At 41.5% G+C, this 16464-nt stretch overlaps 1 protein-coding gene and 1 non-coding gene across 3 annotated transcripts; both read left to right on the top strand.

Annotated features, from left to right (window-relative positions):
* The first annotated feature begins 6864 nt into the window (after window positions 1–6864).
* On the top strand, window positions 6865–16058 carry RBMX (RNA binding motif protein X-linked). 2 transcript variants are annotated; one of them, XM_035009343.1, is made up of 11 exons: window positions 6865–7035; window positions 8150–8278; window positions 8480–8586; window positions 9118–9289; window positions 9844–9996; window positions 10510–10624; window positions 10720–10845; window positions 10946–11028; window positions 11661–12888; window positions 13794–13877; window positions 14786–16058. In XM_035009343.1, exons 2-9 carry the CDS (start codon window positions 8170–8172, stop codon window positions 11969–11971), a joined length of 1176 nt encoding a protein of 391 aa, XP_034865234.1. In that variant the 5' UTR covers window positions 6865–7035; window positions 8150–8169; the 3' UTR covers window positions 11972–12888; window positions 13794–13877; window positions 14786–16058. The 2 variants fall into 2 exon arrangements, with proteins under 2 accessions (XP_034865234.1, XP_034865224.1); XM_035009333.1 differs by having other exon boundaries at window positions 11661–13877.
* LOC118013816 lies at window positions 8327–8398 on the top strand. The gene has a single exon (XR_004680119.1). It is a non-coding gene; the product is annotated as a small nucleolar RNA SNORD61 (small nucleolar RNA).
* Window positions 16059–16464: the final 406 nt, after the last annotated feature.

Below are 16464 nucleotides of genomic sequence, written 5' to 3'. Positions count from 1 at the left end.
TTCCTTAACCCCCATGTGCCAGTCAAAGTGGCTTCATTTAAGTTCTTTAAGCACATCAAATTCTTTTCCTCAGCAGGGTCTTTGCACATGCTGTGGCTGCTCTCTATAATGTTCTTCCTACAGTTCTTTCTACGGGTGGTTGCTTCTCATCATTGAGAACTCTCAGCTTCCACGTCTCTGCCTCAGAGAGATCTTCCCTGGCTATTGTAAATAGGTTTCCTCCCCTTGCACGCACATACTTTAAAAAAAATTCTCTATCACTGCAACTTGTGTTCTTCATAGCGGTTTTCACTTTTTATTTTCTCATCTATTCTCTCTCTCTCTCTCTCTCTCACACACACACACACCAAGTAAAACATAAGTTTCATGAGGGCAGGGACAAAGTCCATTTTATTCACTATTGTATACTGTAGGGGAGCAAAATGTGCCACCCCAAAATGTGTGTCTCTGGCATGTGGGTTACTTTGGGCTGATAATTTTTTTTAAGTAAAAAAATATGTCCAATGTGGGGCTTGAAGTCAGGACCCTGAGATCAAGAGTCGCATGCTCTACGGATTGAGCCAGCCAGGTACCCCAGGCTGATTATTTTTGAAAAAACAGAGGACTCAGGAAGTTTTTCTTTTTGCCCCTTAACTGCCTAAAAGAATCTAGATAGAGGACCTGCTCCAGAGAGGGGGCTATCACCATAGGTAACTGTAGTATAACATGAACTAGGTGTAGACAGGAAAAAATTTAGCAAAGTCTGTTAGAATTCTTCTGTGTCCCACTGTTTCTGTATAGCCCGGCAAACATTTGTTTACCAAACATTTGCTCTTTTTCATCTTCTTGTGAACTGCCTGCCTTCCCTTTGAAGCCCCAGGCCCCTACTGCCTTCTCCTTAGTCTAGAATGACATACCTACTTCACTTTTCCTGACTATCTTTGGAATCTCATGTTTTTTGTGGATTCCCTGTAGGTACATAATTAAATTCGATTTTCTCCTGTTAATCTGTCTCATGTCAATTTAATTCTTGGACCAGCCAGAAAAACCTTGAAGAACAGAGGAAATTTTTCATCCCCAACAATACAGGTCCAATCTTGGTGACTAATGCATAGTAGTAGGTATCCGATAAATATTCAGCAAGGGAATGAATTAATAAACTTGAGGCAGCTAAGGGGTAATGTGTGACAGGAAGTTGGACATGCAGGTTGAGGAGCTCAAGTGAGAGATCTGGTGTGGAAATATAAATCCAGGAGATGGAAGGGTATTTATTGTAGTGGACACTTGGGTAATGGATACGATTGCCTAAGGAGTGAGAATAGAATGAAAAGACGAGAGGGTCTAGCAACAAGACTGAAGAAACTCCAATATTTAAAGACCTACTGGGAAAGAATGAGCCCGTCAAAGACGTTTGAGAATGAATGAATGCTCTTGCAGTCCAATCAATCAGTCTTTTCATTCATGCCATCTGGATTTTGTGTCAGAAAGTCCTTTTGCTTCAACCTTCAAAATATATCCAGAACATAGTAACTTCTCACCACCTCCACTGCTGTCTCCTCCATCCCAGGCCCTATCACAATAGTCTTCGCATTGGTCTCCCTGCTTTCACCCTCACTCTCTACAGTGCATCCTGGACAGAGCAGCCAATGTGATACTGTTAGGAGGTAAGACAGGTAAGTCACTCCTCTGCTCGCGGCTCACCAGTGGCTCTTGATTTCAATCCCAGTAAAAGGTGAAGGAGCAGAATTTGCCACCCCCAAATATGCCTCTTTGGCAAAAGGGTTATTTTAAGATGATTATTTTTTAAGAACTCCAAACTCAGGAGAAGCTCTAAAAACCCAAGTAGAAGTTGCCTTTTCCTAGGACATATTAACATTTATAAGGGACTATCCATTCGTTAGGGTGTCTCCCTCTGTGGACGAGGAAGAGGGTGACTCTAAATCTCTAGAAACTCTTATCAATGGAGAAGGTAATGACTTAAATCTGCATAACAACCTTACCCTTGTTTCCTGTACATCCCGTGCTCCCCTCCCATAACGGACTCCCCCATCCCCAACATTTTTCTTTTGTTGTTAGCTGAAGATGCTACTTAAGATGATGGCTAGGGCCATTTCAGAGAGTTATTCAGATTTCCTGGGTCTTTCCCAAGCAGATTAGAGGTATACATGTTATTAACCTTGTTTTTCTCTGGTTCATCTGTCTTTTATTATGGGGTGAGGGAATGTGTCCTCAGCCAAGAATTTAGAAGGCTAGAAGGAAAATTATTTTTCCTAACAAAGGTAAAGGCTTCACCACTGTCTACTAACATCTACAGGATCTGGCCCCTCTGCTACTTAGAATCCTCTCTTCCTACTCCTGTGCTCCTTCACTTGGTTTCAGCAATACTGGCCTTCTTGCGGTTCTTAGAACATGGCAGGTAGGTTTCAGTCTTTCTGACACACTTTCCGCCCAGATATCCACAGGGTTTACTCCTTCTTTTATCTTTGCTTCAAATGTTACCTTAGTGGGCCGCCTGGGTGTCTCAGTCGGTTGGGTGTCTGCCTTCAGCTCGGGTCATGATCCCGGGGTCCTGGGATCGAGCCCCACATTGGGCTCCCCGATCCTCTGGGAGCCTGCTTCTCCCTTTCCCTCTGCCTGCCGCTCCCCCTGCTTGTTCTTGCTCTCTCTCTCTCTCTCTCTGTCAAATAAATAGATAAAATCTTAAAAAAAAACAAATGTTACCTTAGTGAAGCCAATTCTGATCCACCCTTTCAATTTTGCACCCTTCCTTTCCATACTCTAGACCCTCCTTCCTTTTCTTGCATAGCACTTTTCAACTTCAAACATACTGATTGATTGATTTCGATTGTTTATTGTCTTTCCCTCTGTAACTAAAATGTTAGCTCCAGGTCGGCAGGCACTCTTCTCTTTTTGTTCACGGATGTATTCCCAGCACCTGAAACAGTGCTGGCACAGAATAGACACCGTGTTTGAGTAAGGATTTGCTAAGTGGATAAATGAATGGATGGATGGTCTTCATGACCAGATGATAAAAGCACCTACCCATTTTTCTTCTAGTACTTCAATGGTTCTACCCTTTACATTTAAATCTTTGAGTTGGAATTTATTCCAGAGTAAAAAGTGTGGTGTGAATCCAGATTTTTTTCCCCCTTCAAATGCCTAATTGTCTTGACACAATTTATTGCAAAATCCATTGTTCTCCACCCCCTCATTTGAAATATTTCTGAAGACATACTTCAGTTCCTTTTAATCAAGTATTAAGTTTGGTAAAAACTCATTCTCTCCTTCATTGTGGAGAAACGTCCAGTAGAATTAGATCTTCATCCCTTCCGCCAGTTTCTATAGAGATATCAGAGCCACACTTTGGTTTACAAAGTTTTTCCTCGCTTATTGTAGCTAAGTTGGCTATCTTCTGGACAGTGGCTACTTTAAGTGGTTTGGAAAGTCTCCCAATCTGTAATCTCATGAAATTCTTCCCTCCCTTCCTTCTTGCTGGACACCAGATAACAGATGTTTCTAGAACACGTGGCAGGATATCTTTCTGTCGTTTGGAGAACATGCATAACTGGATGCAGAGGGACCCTTCATATGAAAATGCAAGCCTGCCCGGAGAGCTTCAATTTACTCATCTCAGAGTGAGCCTTAATTTGATGATCACAGTTTCTTTTTTTTTTAAAGGTTTTTTTTTTAATTAAGCGGAAGTTATTTCTTAATCATTTAATTGCTTTTCGTTGTTGTTTGTTTTAGTAAAAAAAAAATGTGAGCCCTTTGCAGGTAAATTGAGATTTAAGACAAGGCTACAGTATTCATTAAATACTCGCTATGCACCCCCCCCCCCCCCCCCCCCCCCCCCCCGTCTCATACTAAGTACCTTGGAGAACAAAAAGAGCTTGCAAGTCATTCAGCCAACATTTATTTGGCACTGATTATATTCCAAGGATACCTAGCGGTGAAGTAATATTGCTTGACTCAGTCTATCAGTCAATCATCGAGATGGCATCTGGACAGAATCAACCGGACGGAGGGAAAAATTATAGTAAAGCGAACATATAACTATACTTAATGATAATCCAAAGGAGTTAAGTCAAAAGAAAGCAGCAAAGGGAAAAGTCTAGAGGATCCATGAGGGGGAGGGATGGGTTTCAGAGATTACTTTTGGGCTGTGTGAGACCTGCTTCTCCCACTGTCCATTGGCCAGATCCCTTCACATTGGGCTGGCCCACCTCCCCTCTCCAGGATGACATCAGCAATACCCTGCTTCCGGCTCCTCCCTCCCCCAGTGTAGTTTCCAGACAGCAGCCGTGATGATCTCTTTAAGATGGAATCTGATTACCTCGGTCCACCTCTTAAAAAGGCTCCCCTCCTCAGTGCTACCTGGATCTAGTCAGTAGGCCCTCCCTCTCTAGCTTCTTCTTTTGTCCCCTCTGTCCTGACTTGCACTCTGGCTTCTTGTCCTTGGAAGTCCTGTTCCCCCTCCCCCCACACACACACACTCCTGGGCACTCATTGCAAAGACCAGACTGATCTGGTCCACATAGATGCACATTTCCCTCTTGAGACCCAAGGGGACAGGGACATTTATTGTAGAGTTGGCCTGGCTGAGTCTCAGAGCCTAGGGGAAGATCTGGTAGTGCTCGGTCTGGATTTGAGACAGAAATACAGTGCCTGCTGATCCAGGGTGAGGGATTTCTCTTGATTCCTCCTGGGGGTGCAGACTGCTTGCTGAGCCAGCCATTTAAGTGGTTTTTGCCAACCTGGCCAATTCCCAACTATTGCCACAGCCGGTAATTTACATAACTCATCCTGAAGGCAAATGGACAGGACTTTTGCTTTATTTGTCATTATTTGGCTAGGAAATAAAGGAACCAATATTCTTGCCCTACTGAGTACTGTTCCCTCCAGTAATGTTACTAATTCAGAGCTGGTTCCAAGGCTCCTTGGGGTTTTTACCCATGACTTGAACATCATTTACTACCACCTGCCTGGCTTATACCATAATACACCATGGGCAGAGTAATTTTTTTTAAAGGTTTTATTTATTTGCCAGGGAGAGAGAGAGAGAGCACAAGCAGGGGGGAGCAGCAGGCAGAGGGAGAAGCAGACTCCCCGCTGAGCAAGGAGCCCCATGCAGGACTCCATCCCAGGATGCTGGGATCATGACTTGAGCCAAAGGCACAGGGTTCACCAGCTGAGACACCCAGGCGACCGTGGGCAGAGTAATTGTAACTGTGAAGAAGAAAAGTAACAATTGTTAATAAATCCTACTCTCGCGAAGATAAGCTGGTAACATTTTAGCATATTTCCTTCCAGTTGCTTCTCTCCATATACAGATTTTCTAGTTAATAATGTGTGATCTTGGGCCTTCTTTTCCCATTGTGTTCTCTTTTTTGGTGGTCTCATTCTTGTATTATCATTTGTAAGCGACAATTTAGCCCTGATCTCTACTCTGAGCATCAAGTTTCTCCACATCTCCATCCCAAACTTGCTTCTCTGCAACCATTTTGGTAAGTGGCCACCACCATTTATGCCAGATATTTACTTAGTCCTCCATACTGACTTCTGTTGCCTCAATTCTACCCCAGCCCTTTCCCGTCTGATTCATTAGCAAATTCTGTCCACACTACCTGCCACACATACCTAACAATTGTTCCTTCCTCCCCATCTCCACTGCCACCACCCTAATTCAAGGCCCCTCTCTCTCCAGGTCTGTTCACCCAACCCCAGTGGTATCCCTCCTTTCACACTTAACCCTCTGCAATCTTTTAATGGGTTCAAAGATTCTGCCTACCTCCTTGGTTCCCTCTCTTGATGCCCCTTAAATTGCTGTCACCCTGGATCTCGTTCTCTTGATCTGTGCTTTCTGCTTAGTGCTCTCTCTTCTTGAAAAGCTTTCCCATGGTTAGTTTCTTTTCTCCATTCAGATCTGATGTGACATCTAAAATCAAATTTGGTCTCCCATATATTGTCTACCAAAGCACCTAGTTTACTTCCTCCCTGGCACTAATCACAACATGTAATTGTTTTGTTATTTGTATTAAAATTGTTTTCGTTGGTTTTTAAATAGAGAATTTAAAATTTTTGTAATCCCCCCCAACACGAGTAGATTGGCACCGATAAAATACACAATGCCCACCTAAATTTGAGTTAAACATCAAGTAAGTTTTTTGTATATGATTTTGGGACATGCGTATGCTGAAAAAATTTATCTGAGATTCAAACTTAACTGGGCGTCCTGTATTTTTATTTGCCAAATTTGGTAGTTTTACCTTCGAAGTAAGTGCCTCCTTTCCCTCGTCTCGCTTGTTCTGGGTTGTATCCTCACAGGCAAGCCCAGAGCCTGCCTTTTATTAATAGGTGTTCAGTAATTGTTCTATATGAAATAACTGTCTGCTGTTTTGTACTTTTTTTTCCCTCCCTAAGTGACATTCATTTATCAGAATTTTCCTCATTCACTAAAAATTCTTGTTGAAGATATTTTGGGAAGACGTATTTTATTATCTAAACTTGTTTCCCATTTACGCAAAATTAGCATAGTTAGGAGTATCTACCTTCATCGCATCGTTTTGAGAATTAAATGAGTTAATGGGCATAAAGTTTAGCACCGCGTCCGGCCCCCTAGAATATGCAATAAATTTCAGTTCGGTATTAAATGTAGCTAGCCCCTGAACCATTTTAGCGGAAAGCAAAAACGCGGGTTTGTGGAGCACGGGTGGGGGCTGGGAAAACGGTTGGAAACGGGCGCCGGCTAGAACGCGGAGGGCCGGGGAAAGGGGAGGAGCAAGGAGTGAATGACAGAGAAGACAGCCAATGGGGAGACTGGGAACCGCTCCCCCTCCCTTTGCGTTTCAAATTCTAAGCTCGGTTTCCATCCGGGTCCTTCAGCCTCGTTCCCGGGCAGTATAAAGTTTGCTGTCTCCTTTGTTCGCCCTCGTTGCGCAGTAGTGCTAGCGGCTTCCCTCTTCCGTTCTCGGCACCGGCGGCACTCCCTCGTGCTGAGCTGCTACGAAGCCCCTGCCGGCGAGCTCGTAGGAGCTTGGAACCGTCGTCACCCCTCCGGTACGTGTTACCCTTCCCTTCTTCCGTTTCTCGTACCTTCTTGCCACGTTAGAACTTGGGATTATCTCCCTGGAGATGGGGGTGGCGGGCGCCATTTTAAGAACCGAAAGGTGCCGACCTATTTCGATAAAGCTGCGCGTGTCCGAGGAAAACAGACGTGGGGGCTCCTTTCCGTTGTGTGCCTCTCGAGAAAGTTTGGCTGTCGCCTGCGGGGGTGGTGCCGGAGGTCGCGGCTGGAACGGGACGAGGGCAGACCGCGCCACCGCGGTACCTGCATTGGGATGGCGCTGGCGCTACGGATGGGCACGTGCGCTTTTACGCGGGTCCTTGTTCATTGGCGGCCTTGGAGAGGAAGCCCTTTGAGTTTTCCCAGCCACTGCCGATGGCAAAAGTTACTCCCCTGACCAGTGTAGGTTTTTCTGGGTTGACTCCAAGTGTCGCCATTTTGTGTTTTCCACGCGGTTTTTAATGACGGGTTTTAATTGGGTTCTGCTGCAGTCATGGAGTGTTGAGTGATACGATGCGCGCTTCCACCTTCCGTTATTATGAAACGATACTGAAACCTGTGTTGTTTTTCTTCTAAAAGAACCTTTTCGGCGGGGTTGGGGGCTGGTGAAGAAGAGGAGGTAAAACTTGGCTCAAACTTTAAATTTCTGCTTAGATTGATTAGAGAATCCTAATGAGGAAAGGCAAAGTTCTTGGAAGAGGACCTGCGTCTGGCCTGTGTGACCTTGAATGAGGCGATACGCTTTAAAAAACCATTAGGGTAATTGGGAATGTGATAATTGAATCTTTAAAAGGGAACACAAATAGGATTAAAACTAGAATTGCTTTTTTAAATGCTGAGTAGCTGTTACTTAATTAAAATGGCCAAGGTGGATTAAGGATGAAGGTGTTAGTTAAATTGGCCTTTTTAACTAGTTTAATGTAAACTCCGCTGTCACTAAACTACTTAAATTGGTTTCCTGCTGAGGCTTAGGAACGAATACTTTTTGGTGCCTGCAGTTTAGAAGAAATGATTTTAGTAAAAACAAGAAAGGTACACCAGTAAATATACTTGTGTCCCCTAAACTTGAACTTTTTATAGGGAGGTAATACTGTTCGTTTTCAACAGTCTCTCACCAGGGGGAAAAAATGGTTGAAGCAGATCGCCCAGGAAAGCTTTTCATTGGTGGCCTCAATACAGAAACAAATGAAAAAGCCCTTGAAGCAGTATTTGGCAAATATGGACGAATAGTGGAAGGTGAGTTGTCTGAAAGCATATAGGGAGCTGTTAAAATAAAAAATGTAAGCTATGATGTATTTGATTGCGTTGATCGTCTGAAATGATACACTGTTTTGTCCTCTAAGAAGTTCTGAGCTTACATTTTGTAGGCGCACTTTTGTTAACTTAATTCGAACTAGAGTAACACTATCTCCCCCCCCCCCCAAACTACTTTTTTAGTTCTATTGATGAAAGATCGTGAAACCAACAAATCGAGAGGATTTGCTTTTGTCACCTTTGAGAGCCCAGCAGATGCTAAGGATGCAGCCAGAGACATGAATGGAAAGGTGAGATTGCACAATAACTGTTTCCTAGTGCATAATCAGTGTTACTGAAGTCTGGTCTAGGGAAGTTCTTGAGTTGTGTTTGAATGTATACCTTTCCAGAGCCCTCTTATCTTTGCCCTTTGTAGTTTCCAATTTTGCAAAGTTGTGGATTATACTCTTATTAAATTGTTTCCGTTCAGAAAATTATATATGACCGTGTGTTATCTAGAATCCATAAGATGACTTGGTAACTTGGCTTTTATTTTCGGTTATCGCATTTGATAACAAGTTGACTGTCTGGCTTTTTAAATTTTATTGACCAGCAGTGTGATGGATTCACCTTATGTTGGGACTCAACTGATCAGTATCATTCTAAAAAACTTTGAATGGAAAAATGACCCTGTATTTTACCGCTTTTCTCAGATTAATTGGTGAGCTAAATTTACCTAGAAACCTCATTTTGGAGGGCACATTGGTGTCACAATGCATAGTGAATGGATCTGCAAGATCTCTTTAAATAAGGATGCGATTAACCATTTTGGTATTCTTTAGTCCTTAGATGGAAAAGCCATCAAAGTAGAACAGGCCACTAAACCATCATTTGAAAGTGGTAGACGTGGACCACCTCCACCTCCAAGAAGCAGAGGCCCTCCAAGAGGTCTTAGAGGCGGAAGAGGAGGAAGTGGAGGAACCAGGGGACCTCCCTCACGTGGAGGGCATATGGGTAATGACTTGAGTCTACCCCAGGCTTGTTGGAGAATTTTAGGAACCGCAAACCCCACGCCAGTCTGCATTGGTTAAGTCCTGTTGTAAATTCTCCAGCTTTTGATACTCCGAACACCTCATTTACCAAAGTCCTAATGACTTAAGAGAAACGTAGAAGGCATCCTAAGTTAGTATTTAAAAAAGACAATGGATGGGAACCTGGCTGACAACTCTTGATCACAGGGCATGAGTTTGAGTCCCATGTTGGGTTGTAGAGATTACTTTTAAATAATAAAAAAATGAAACCATGGGCAACAAAATTATCCAGAATTTGCAGAAAATTTTTTCTCAGAAAATTTTTGATAATACTTTTTAAGTGTATAAAAATGAAACAATTTGTATTTTTCTTTGAAGCAACTTAGACTACACTTCAGTTTTGTTTTTAGTCTGTATAGACTCCCTTATGCTTGGTAGTCTTGGGCAAGTAAAAACTCAAGATTCCCCAACTGAACAGCAAAGAAACCTCTTATTGATGCTAGAATTAACATGTTTTTCCTTTCTATTTCAATGTAGATGATGGTGGCTATTCCATGAATTTTAACATGAGTTCTTCCAGGGGACCACTTCCAGTAAAAAGAGGACCACCACCACGAAGTGGTGGTCCTCCTCCTAAAAGATCTGCCCCTTCAGGACCAGTTCGAAGCAGCAGTGGAATGGGAGGAAGAGGTAAATGCTGGATTTATAAAACAATCTGTTTTGCCACTATAACAAAGGATTGATAAGTGAATTTCAAAAATGATGCTTTAAAATAAAAAACTTAGGGGGGCCTGGGTGACTCAGTCTGTCAAGCTTCTGCGTTCAGGTCAGGTCATGATCCCAGTGTCCTAGGATCCAGCCCCATGTAGGGCTCCTGGCTCAGCGGGGAGCCTGCTTCTCCCTCTTCCTCTCCCTTCTGCTTGTGCTCTTTCTTGCTCTCTCAAAATCTTAAACAAAATAAAATAAACTTCTAAATATAAAAATGATGCTTATGAAACTGACTCATGGACTAGAGGGGAATCTAGGTACATAAAGTTGTAAGTACTGAAAAGATTGTGAGTAGGAAATTTTAAAGAAGAAACGTCTTGATTTAGGTCCATACGGTCTTATTTGAATCCCTGCTTTTCATTGCCTGAATGTAAATGCACATCTTAGCTTTCCATTTTGGGTATATTTTAAAAATGGGTTTTTTTTCCCCTTAAGCTCCTGTGTCACGCGGAAGAGATAGTTACGGAGGCCCACCTCGAAGGGAACCCCTGCCCTCTCGTAGAGATGTTTATTTGTCCCCAAGAGATGATGGATACTCTACTAAAGACAGGTAACAGACAAATGTGGTAGTTTGTCTTACTAATAATTGAGGTTGAAGGGAGAACTTTTCAAAAGTGTGAACCAAGTTAAATTTTGTTTTTGTAGCTATTCAAGCAGAGATTACCCAAGTTCTCGTGATACAAGAGATTATGCACCACCACCAAGAGATTATACTTACCGTGATTATGGTCATTCCAGTTCACGTGATGACTACCCATCGAGAGGCTATAGGTAAAGTAATATTGCTGCTTGCCACAAACTTGCTGTAAAAAATGAAATTGCTCTGAAAATTGATGCCCTGTAACTAAACAGGTTTTTCTCTTGGATTTAGTGATAGAGATGGCTATGGTCGTGATCGTGACTATTCAGATCATCCAAGTGGAGGTTCCTACAGAGATTCATATGAGAGTTATGGTAAGATACTGGTTGAGGGTCTTTGAATATCACCAGCTTGAGTTTTTAGGTTCATGAGCCACTTTATTAGGCTGTGTGGTGCTTGCTTTTTAAGGGATATTTGCTTGCTTTTAAGGGGTAACTTTATCAGCTGGGCTTTTCCTAGTTTTGTGAGGGGCTTTTGTTTTTTCTGAGTTTTTTTTTTTTTTGAGGCTGTTTGCTTGCTTTGGAGGGGATTTTGCTTGCTTAAATTGGCAGCCTTATGTGTTTTCCCCCAACAGTGAAAATACAATTTAAAAATTTTATTAACAAGATCAAATGTTTACCATTGCAATATGAAGGAAAGTCTACAGTTCAAAATTGCAACTTATCACTGGAAAGTGTCTGAGTGTCTACTATAAAATAACAAGCTGTCTGGAATATCCTCTTGAAATACACACCGTCTTCAGTCTTTTCAAACAAACATTAAAACCCATCCATTTCCGTATCTCAGCAGATGAGCAAATCCCTGTTAATGGCCAGCAATGGCAGAGTTTAAAACCTCCCATTTAAGAAAGTAAACGTTTAATACAAGAATTCTGTAAATTCAGATTTAAATGTTGTATATATACAATTTATAGTGTTGCCATATTACCTGACCATTGACCCTGCAGGTAACTCACGTAGTGCTCCACCTACACGAGGGCCCCCGCCATCTTATGGTGGAAGCAGTCGCTATGATGATTACAGCAGCTCACGTGACGGATATGGTGGAAGTCGAGACAGTTACTCAAGCAGCCGAAGTGATCTCTACTCAAGTGGTCGTGATCGGGTTGGCAGACAAGAAAGAGGGCTTCCCCCTTCTATGGAAAGGGGGTACCCTCCTCCACGTGATTCCTACAGCAGTTCAAGCCGCGGAGCACCAAGAGGTGGTGGCCGTGGAGGAAGCCGATCTGATAGAGGGGGAGGCAGAAGCAGATATTAAAAACAAACAAAACTTTGGACCAAAATCCCTGTTCAAAGAAACAAACAAAAAAGTGGAACCTTTTCTGTCATAACTACCCAAGGACTACTAAAAGGAAAAATTGTGTTACCTTTTTTTAAATTTCCTGTTAAGTTCCCCTTCCATAATTTTTATGTTCTTGTGAGGGAAAAAAAAGTAAAACCTGTTTAATCTTATTTGACTTTATGACATTGCTTTCAATAAGCAAATGTTAAGTGTGTTAAGACTTGACTTGTGTACTAGTGTTGTAATTTTTCAAGTTAAAAGTGTCCCTAAAGGCCACTTCCTATATCTGATTTTTCCCAGTAAATGAGGCAAAGCAATTCTAAGACCTTCCACAAACATCTAGCCATCTAAAATGGAGAGGTGAATCCTTCTGCCTATACAAACAAGCTAGCTATTAGAGGGTGGTCGGGGTATGCTACTCTAGGATTTCAGAGTGTCTTCAAACTGAAATCTCAATGTTCTCAGTATGAAAAACCTGAGATCAGATGCTTATGTAAGGAAAGTGCTATTCACCCAGTAAACCCAAAAAAGCAAATGGATAATGCTGGCCATATTTTGCCTTTCTGACATTTCCTTGGGAATCTACAAGAACCTCCCCTTCCCCCTCCCCCAATAAGACCATTTAAGTGTGTGTTAAGCAACTACAGAATACTAAATAAAAAGTTTGGCCAAAACCAACCATGAAGCTGCAAACGGTGCTTGCTCTTACTGTTTCAAATTTTTGCAACTCTGTAGTGTCTCACTTTTAAGGAACAGCTTGATTGCAAAGGAGAAAATAGATAAGCAATGAAGTTATCTCCAACTTCTCAAAGGCTTATGACTTCTAAAAAGTGAATCTATCAGCATTCCACATCAGATTTAAAGCATCAAATGCCTGTGAAACAGCAAAGATGGTAAGCAAAGCAAACTAGTTTTTCCGTCTAAGTCGAGCTTGAACACTTACCTTCCTCATAGTACAGTGAGACATACTGTACCTCATGGCAATGGAAATGCTTTCTAGATTAAAAAAAAAAAAAACTTTTGGAAAAGCAAAGTGTTCGATAGCATATTAGAAGTCCTCCAAATTCAACACATGGATTTTTTTTTTTTTTAAAGCATGTATGACACTTAAAGGCCTTAATACAGCTGTTGTTTACCAATGGCAATCTGGGGCTTGGGCGGGGGGGTGTCTTTTTTTTTTCCTTTTTTTTTAAGTATTTTTGATGAAGACCTTTAAACATGCTTCATATGTTTTAACATTTTTCAAAATAGCCTTTTAGTCAATATAGGAAATGGCTTAAGTTTGGGGTTCCACTCTCTGCCCCTGTAAGCCATTGCAAACTTGACATTTAGTTGGATGCCTGACTTGTTTTTAGTTCTATGAAACTACACTGTATGGAGAAAATCTATTGCAAGTGGTCTTTAAAAAGCAAAACCTGAGGCAGCATGACCCAGGTCCAGCCATGAAGTTGAAAAAGATGCTCTTGAATATAGTAAACTTGAAGACCTCCAACTAAAATCCTTACACTGCACTTATTCCTTCAAATAAGTTTTGTCCGTTCAACTTATGGATTTAACATGGCAGTGCACCATTGGAACAGAATGAGAATCCATAAGCCATGCAACTTAACCATTTTAAGCCATTCCAGTCCATCCCAAGCCAGTGAATCTTCCACCACTTTGAGAATTAGTAGAACATGAAATAACGTTAAGCTGCAAGTCTGAACTTGCCTTTTCTTTCTGGAAAAGAGCAGTTGTAGGCAAGTTTTGAAGATTTTCCTTTAAGAGAGATAACTAGTTACATATTTAATTTTTACAGGTTGAGGATTTTGGTCATTAATGGTTGGAGTGCTGATTTATTCACACTAGATAAAGCTGGCAGCAAGAGAAATCAAATGCTAAGGTAAGTTTTAAAAGCTGTGGCCTTTATAGGTGTAAGTAAGAGCTTTTCCACTTTGCATACCTGTGATACTTGTAAGTTCTCTGTAAAGGGGTATGATCTTAACTTGTGGATTAGGATAAAGTGCTGTAATGTGTAACACCTGGTACGTTAACTTACCCGTTAGAATGTAGGGCAAAGTATTTTAAGCAGGTATATTTCCATTAGTGGCTCAGTCATACAATATTAGCATTTTTTCCTGTATTCTGTTTTTTTTTTTTTTAAAGATTTTATTTATTTATTTGACAGAGAAAGACACAGCCAGAGAGGGAACACGAGCAGGGGGAGTGGGAGAGGGAGAAGCAGGCTTCCCGCGGAGCAGGGAGCCCAATGCGGGGCTCGATCCCAGGACTCTGGGATCATGACCTGAGCCGAAGGCAGACGCTTAACTGGCTAAGCCACCCAGGCGCCCCCTGTATTCTGTGTTTTTCAGCGGAGTTACTTATGCTGTAACTGGAAGTTTGTACCTCTTAAGGTCCTTTATAATTCATATTTAAATGTATAAAGCTTGCTAATATAGTCCCCATAAGCAGTGGTTGATTGGAGCTGTACACTTTGTGTTTTGGTATGTGAACAAAACACAAATTGACAAATTGACTAAAGGGAGAACAGATAGATGCCACTGCTTCTCAGTTCCCACTTGGAGTAGCAGTGTTAACAGGTGTAATCTAGTTAATCCTCAGTATTACCAAAGTGATAACAGGAATTGTAAGAGTATTTTCGGTTGCGTTTTAGAGCTTGCAATTTAAAGCAAATGTTTCTATTGCCAGTTAAAGCAATAAAGTATGTATTTAAGAATGGGTAAGGGGGGGGAGTAATTTCTAGAATAAAAGAATATCTTGTGATCTGATCACATGCTTTTCATTTTACAGAGTTGTTGAAGCAGAAGAATGCTGATTGTCGATAAGGCACAACAGTTGCATAAGCAGTACTCATCAGAATTGGTTTGGTGCAGGCAATAGATTTTTGCCTTCAGGGGTTCCTGTGGATCTAAGGAAGGAAGGCATCAGTGTTGGTTAGCACTTAACTAGGGAGTGGTAGTTACTTAAAAAAAAAAAAAAAGTAATTGACCAGATAAAGGGGAGCCGTTAAGGAAATTGGTAAGTGGAGGTAGTAAGTTCTTGTGGTTCTTTATGTGGATTTTTACAGCTTTGGCTTTCCTTTTGTTAAAGTCCTGGGGACAACTCTGCAATTTAGAACTTCCTAATTATCGCTGACTGTCAGAAATTTGAAGTAGAAAAATGAAAGGCATGATGAGTGGTAACTCTCTATCCATTAAACTGTTTGATGTTTCAGCAAGTGGAACATTTGGTATAGTTTATCCAGAAGTAGGGTTCAGCTATAAAGCGAAGGGAGGAGTAGCGTCTGGAGACGAAAGTAACTGGAAACATAGCTGAAATGATTGAAAGCACACTTGAAGAACTGGAAACCATTGGGCCACTTGACTTTTTTTTCACTGTACTGTTTGTAAGCCTGCTTTACCCCCACCACCTGTCATGGAAACCAGTCATGTTGGAGACTAGAGTCGATAGTATATAAAGCTAATGTTCTCAAAGGGACTGGATTTGAGTTGTTGGGTTAGAAGAACTAAGTAGAAAAACTTCCGAGATTTTTTTCATAGTAAAATCAGTGCTATCGTGTTTAATCTTCACAACTGTGAGAAATAGTCCAAAAATTTGTAATCCTCATTGGACAGGCTCTTCTAATCACAGACCATGATGAGGGTATTGACCAAATTTAAGTAGTTGTTGCACTTAACATAGCTGTCTTCCTCAGTCCTCCTGTAATGTAAGCTACTTGGGATTATGCTTCTGATGACTTTTTGGCTCTGGAGATTTTATTTAGATATCTTGAAAATAGTGTAGAACATAGAAATTAATCATAGTAAACATGAATACTAAATTCAAATTAAGCATACCTAAATGACCATTCGCTGTTTGGCAAATAGTTTACTGACCCAGCAGACTTACTCCCCCACTGGAAAAAGAATCCGTCTTGATTCTTCCGGCTTTATACTGGTTGTAAAAAAGAATGATAAAGAATGTTTTGTTTAACTGGTAGTTGAATATAGGACTTAGATATTATAGATCACTTTTCTCTTTTTGGAATGTTTTGTATTTGAAACTTAATAAAACTTAACATGCATTTTTTGTGGCCCCTGGGTTCTTTTTGTTTTTTTGTAATAAGGACTTCAGGCTTTTCAATATGCTGTCCACCTGTCCCCCTCCCGCAAACTCTACTTCTCATGCACTTCACTTTGGAGCAGTTGCCATGGAACATAGTCAACCAAGGTGGCCTGTTTCGTGACTAGGCCCCCTTTATTAGGGGAGTGAGCTTCAGGTGTAGGTATCCAGGTAATTGAGGTGATGGCATTTAATCTTTATCCCTAAGTGGGTAAATGGGAGCAGTGACTTCAAAGAACTAGAAGTTGAAAGACCAAAGATGTACTCTGGTGCTTCTGCTTAACTCTTGGGGGAAAACCGGTCCATTTTAGCTCAGCTTGGTAGTGAATCCTAATTTGGGCCTTCAGCAGTGCTGTTAAACTCAGCAC

Source organism: Mirounga leonina, unplaced genomic scaffold (assembly GCF_011800145.1).
Source record: "Mirounga leonina isolate KUSES-001 unplaced genomic scaffold, KU_Mleo_1.0 Mir_101664, whole genome shotgun sequence".
Taxonomy (NCBI): Eukaryota; Metazoa; Chordata; class Mammalia; order Carnivora; family Phocidae; genus Mirounga; species Mirounga leonina.
The sequence above is the reverse complement of the archived record's forward strand: the minus strand, read 5'-3'. Positions and strand labels throughout refer to the sequence as shown.

Bases quoted from the DNA above. Each gene is read 5' to 3' on its own strand.
- RBMX (XM_035009343.1), top strand. From the start codon at position 8,170: ATGGTTGAAGCAGATCGCCCAGGAAAGCTTTTCATTGGTGGCCTCAAT. The intron at 10,625-10,719 runs GTAACAGACAAA...TTGTTTTTGTAG, and splicing joins GGATACTCTACTAAAGACAG to CTATTCAAGCAGAGATTACC. The intron at 10,846-10,945 runs GTAAAGTAATAT...TCTTGGATTTAG, and splicing joins TACCCATCGAGAGGCTATAG to TGATAGAGATGGCTATGGTC.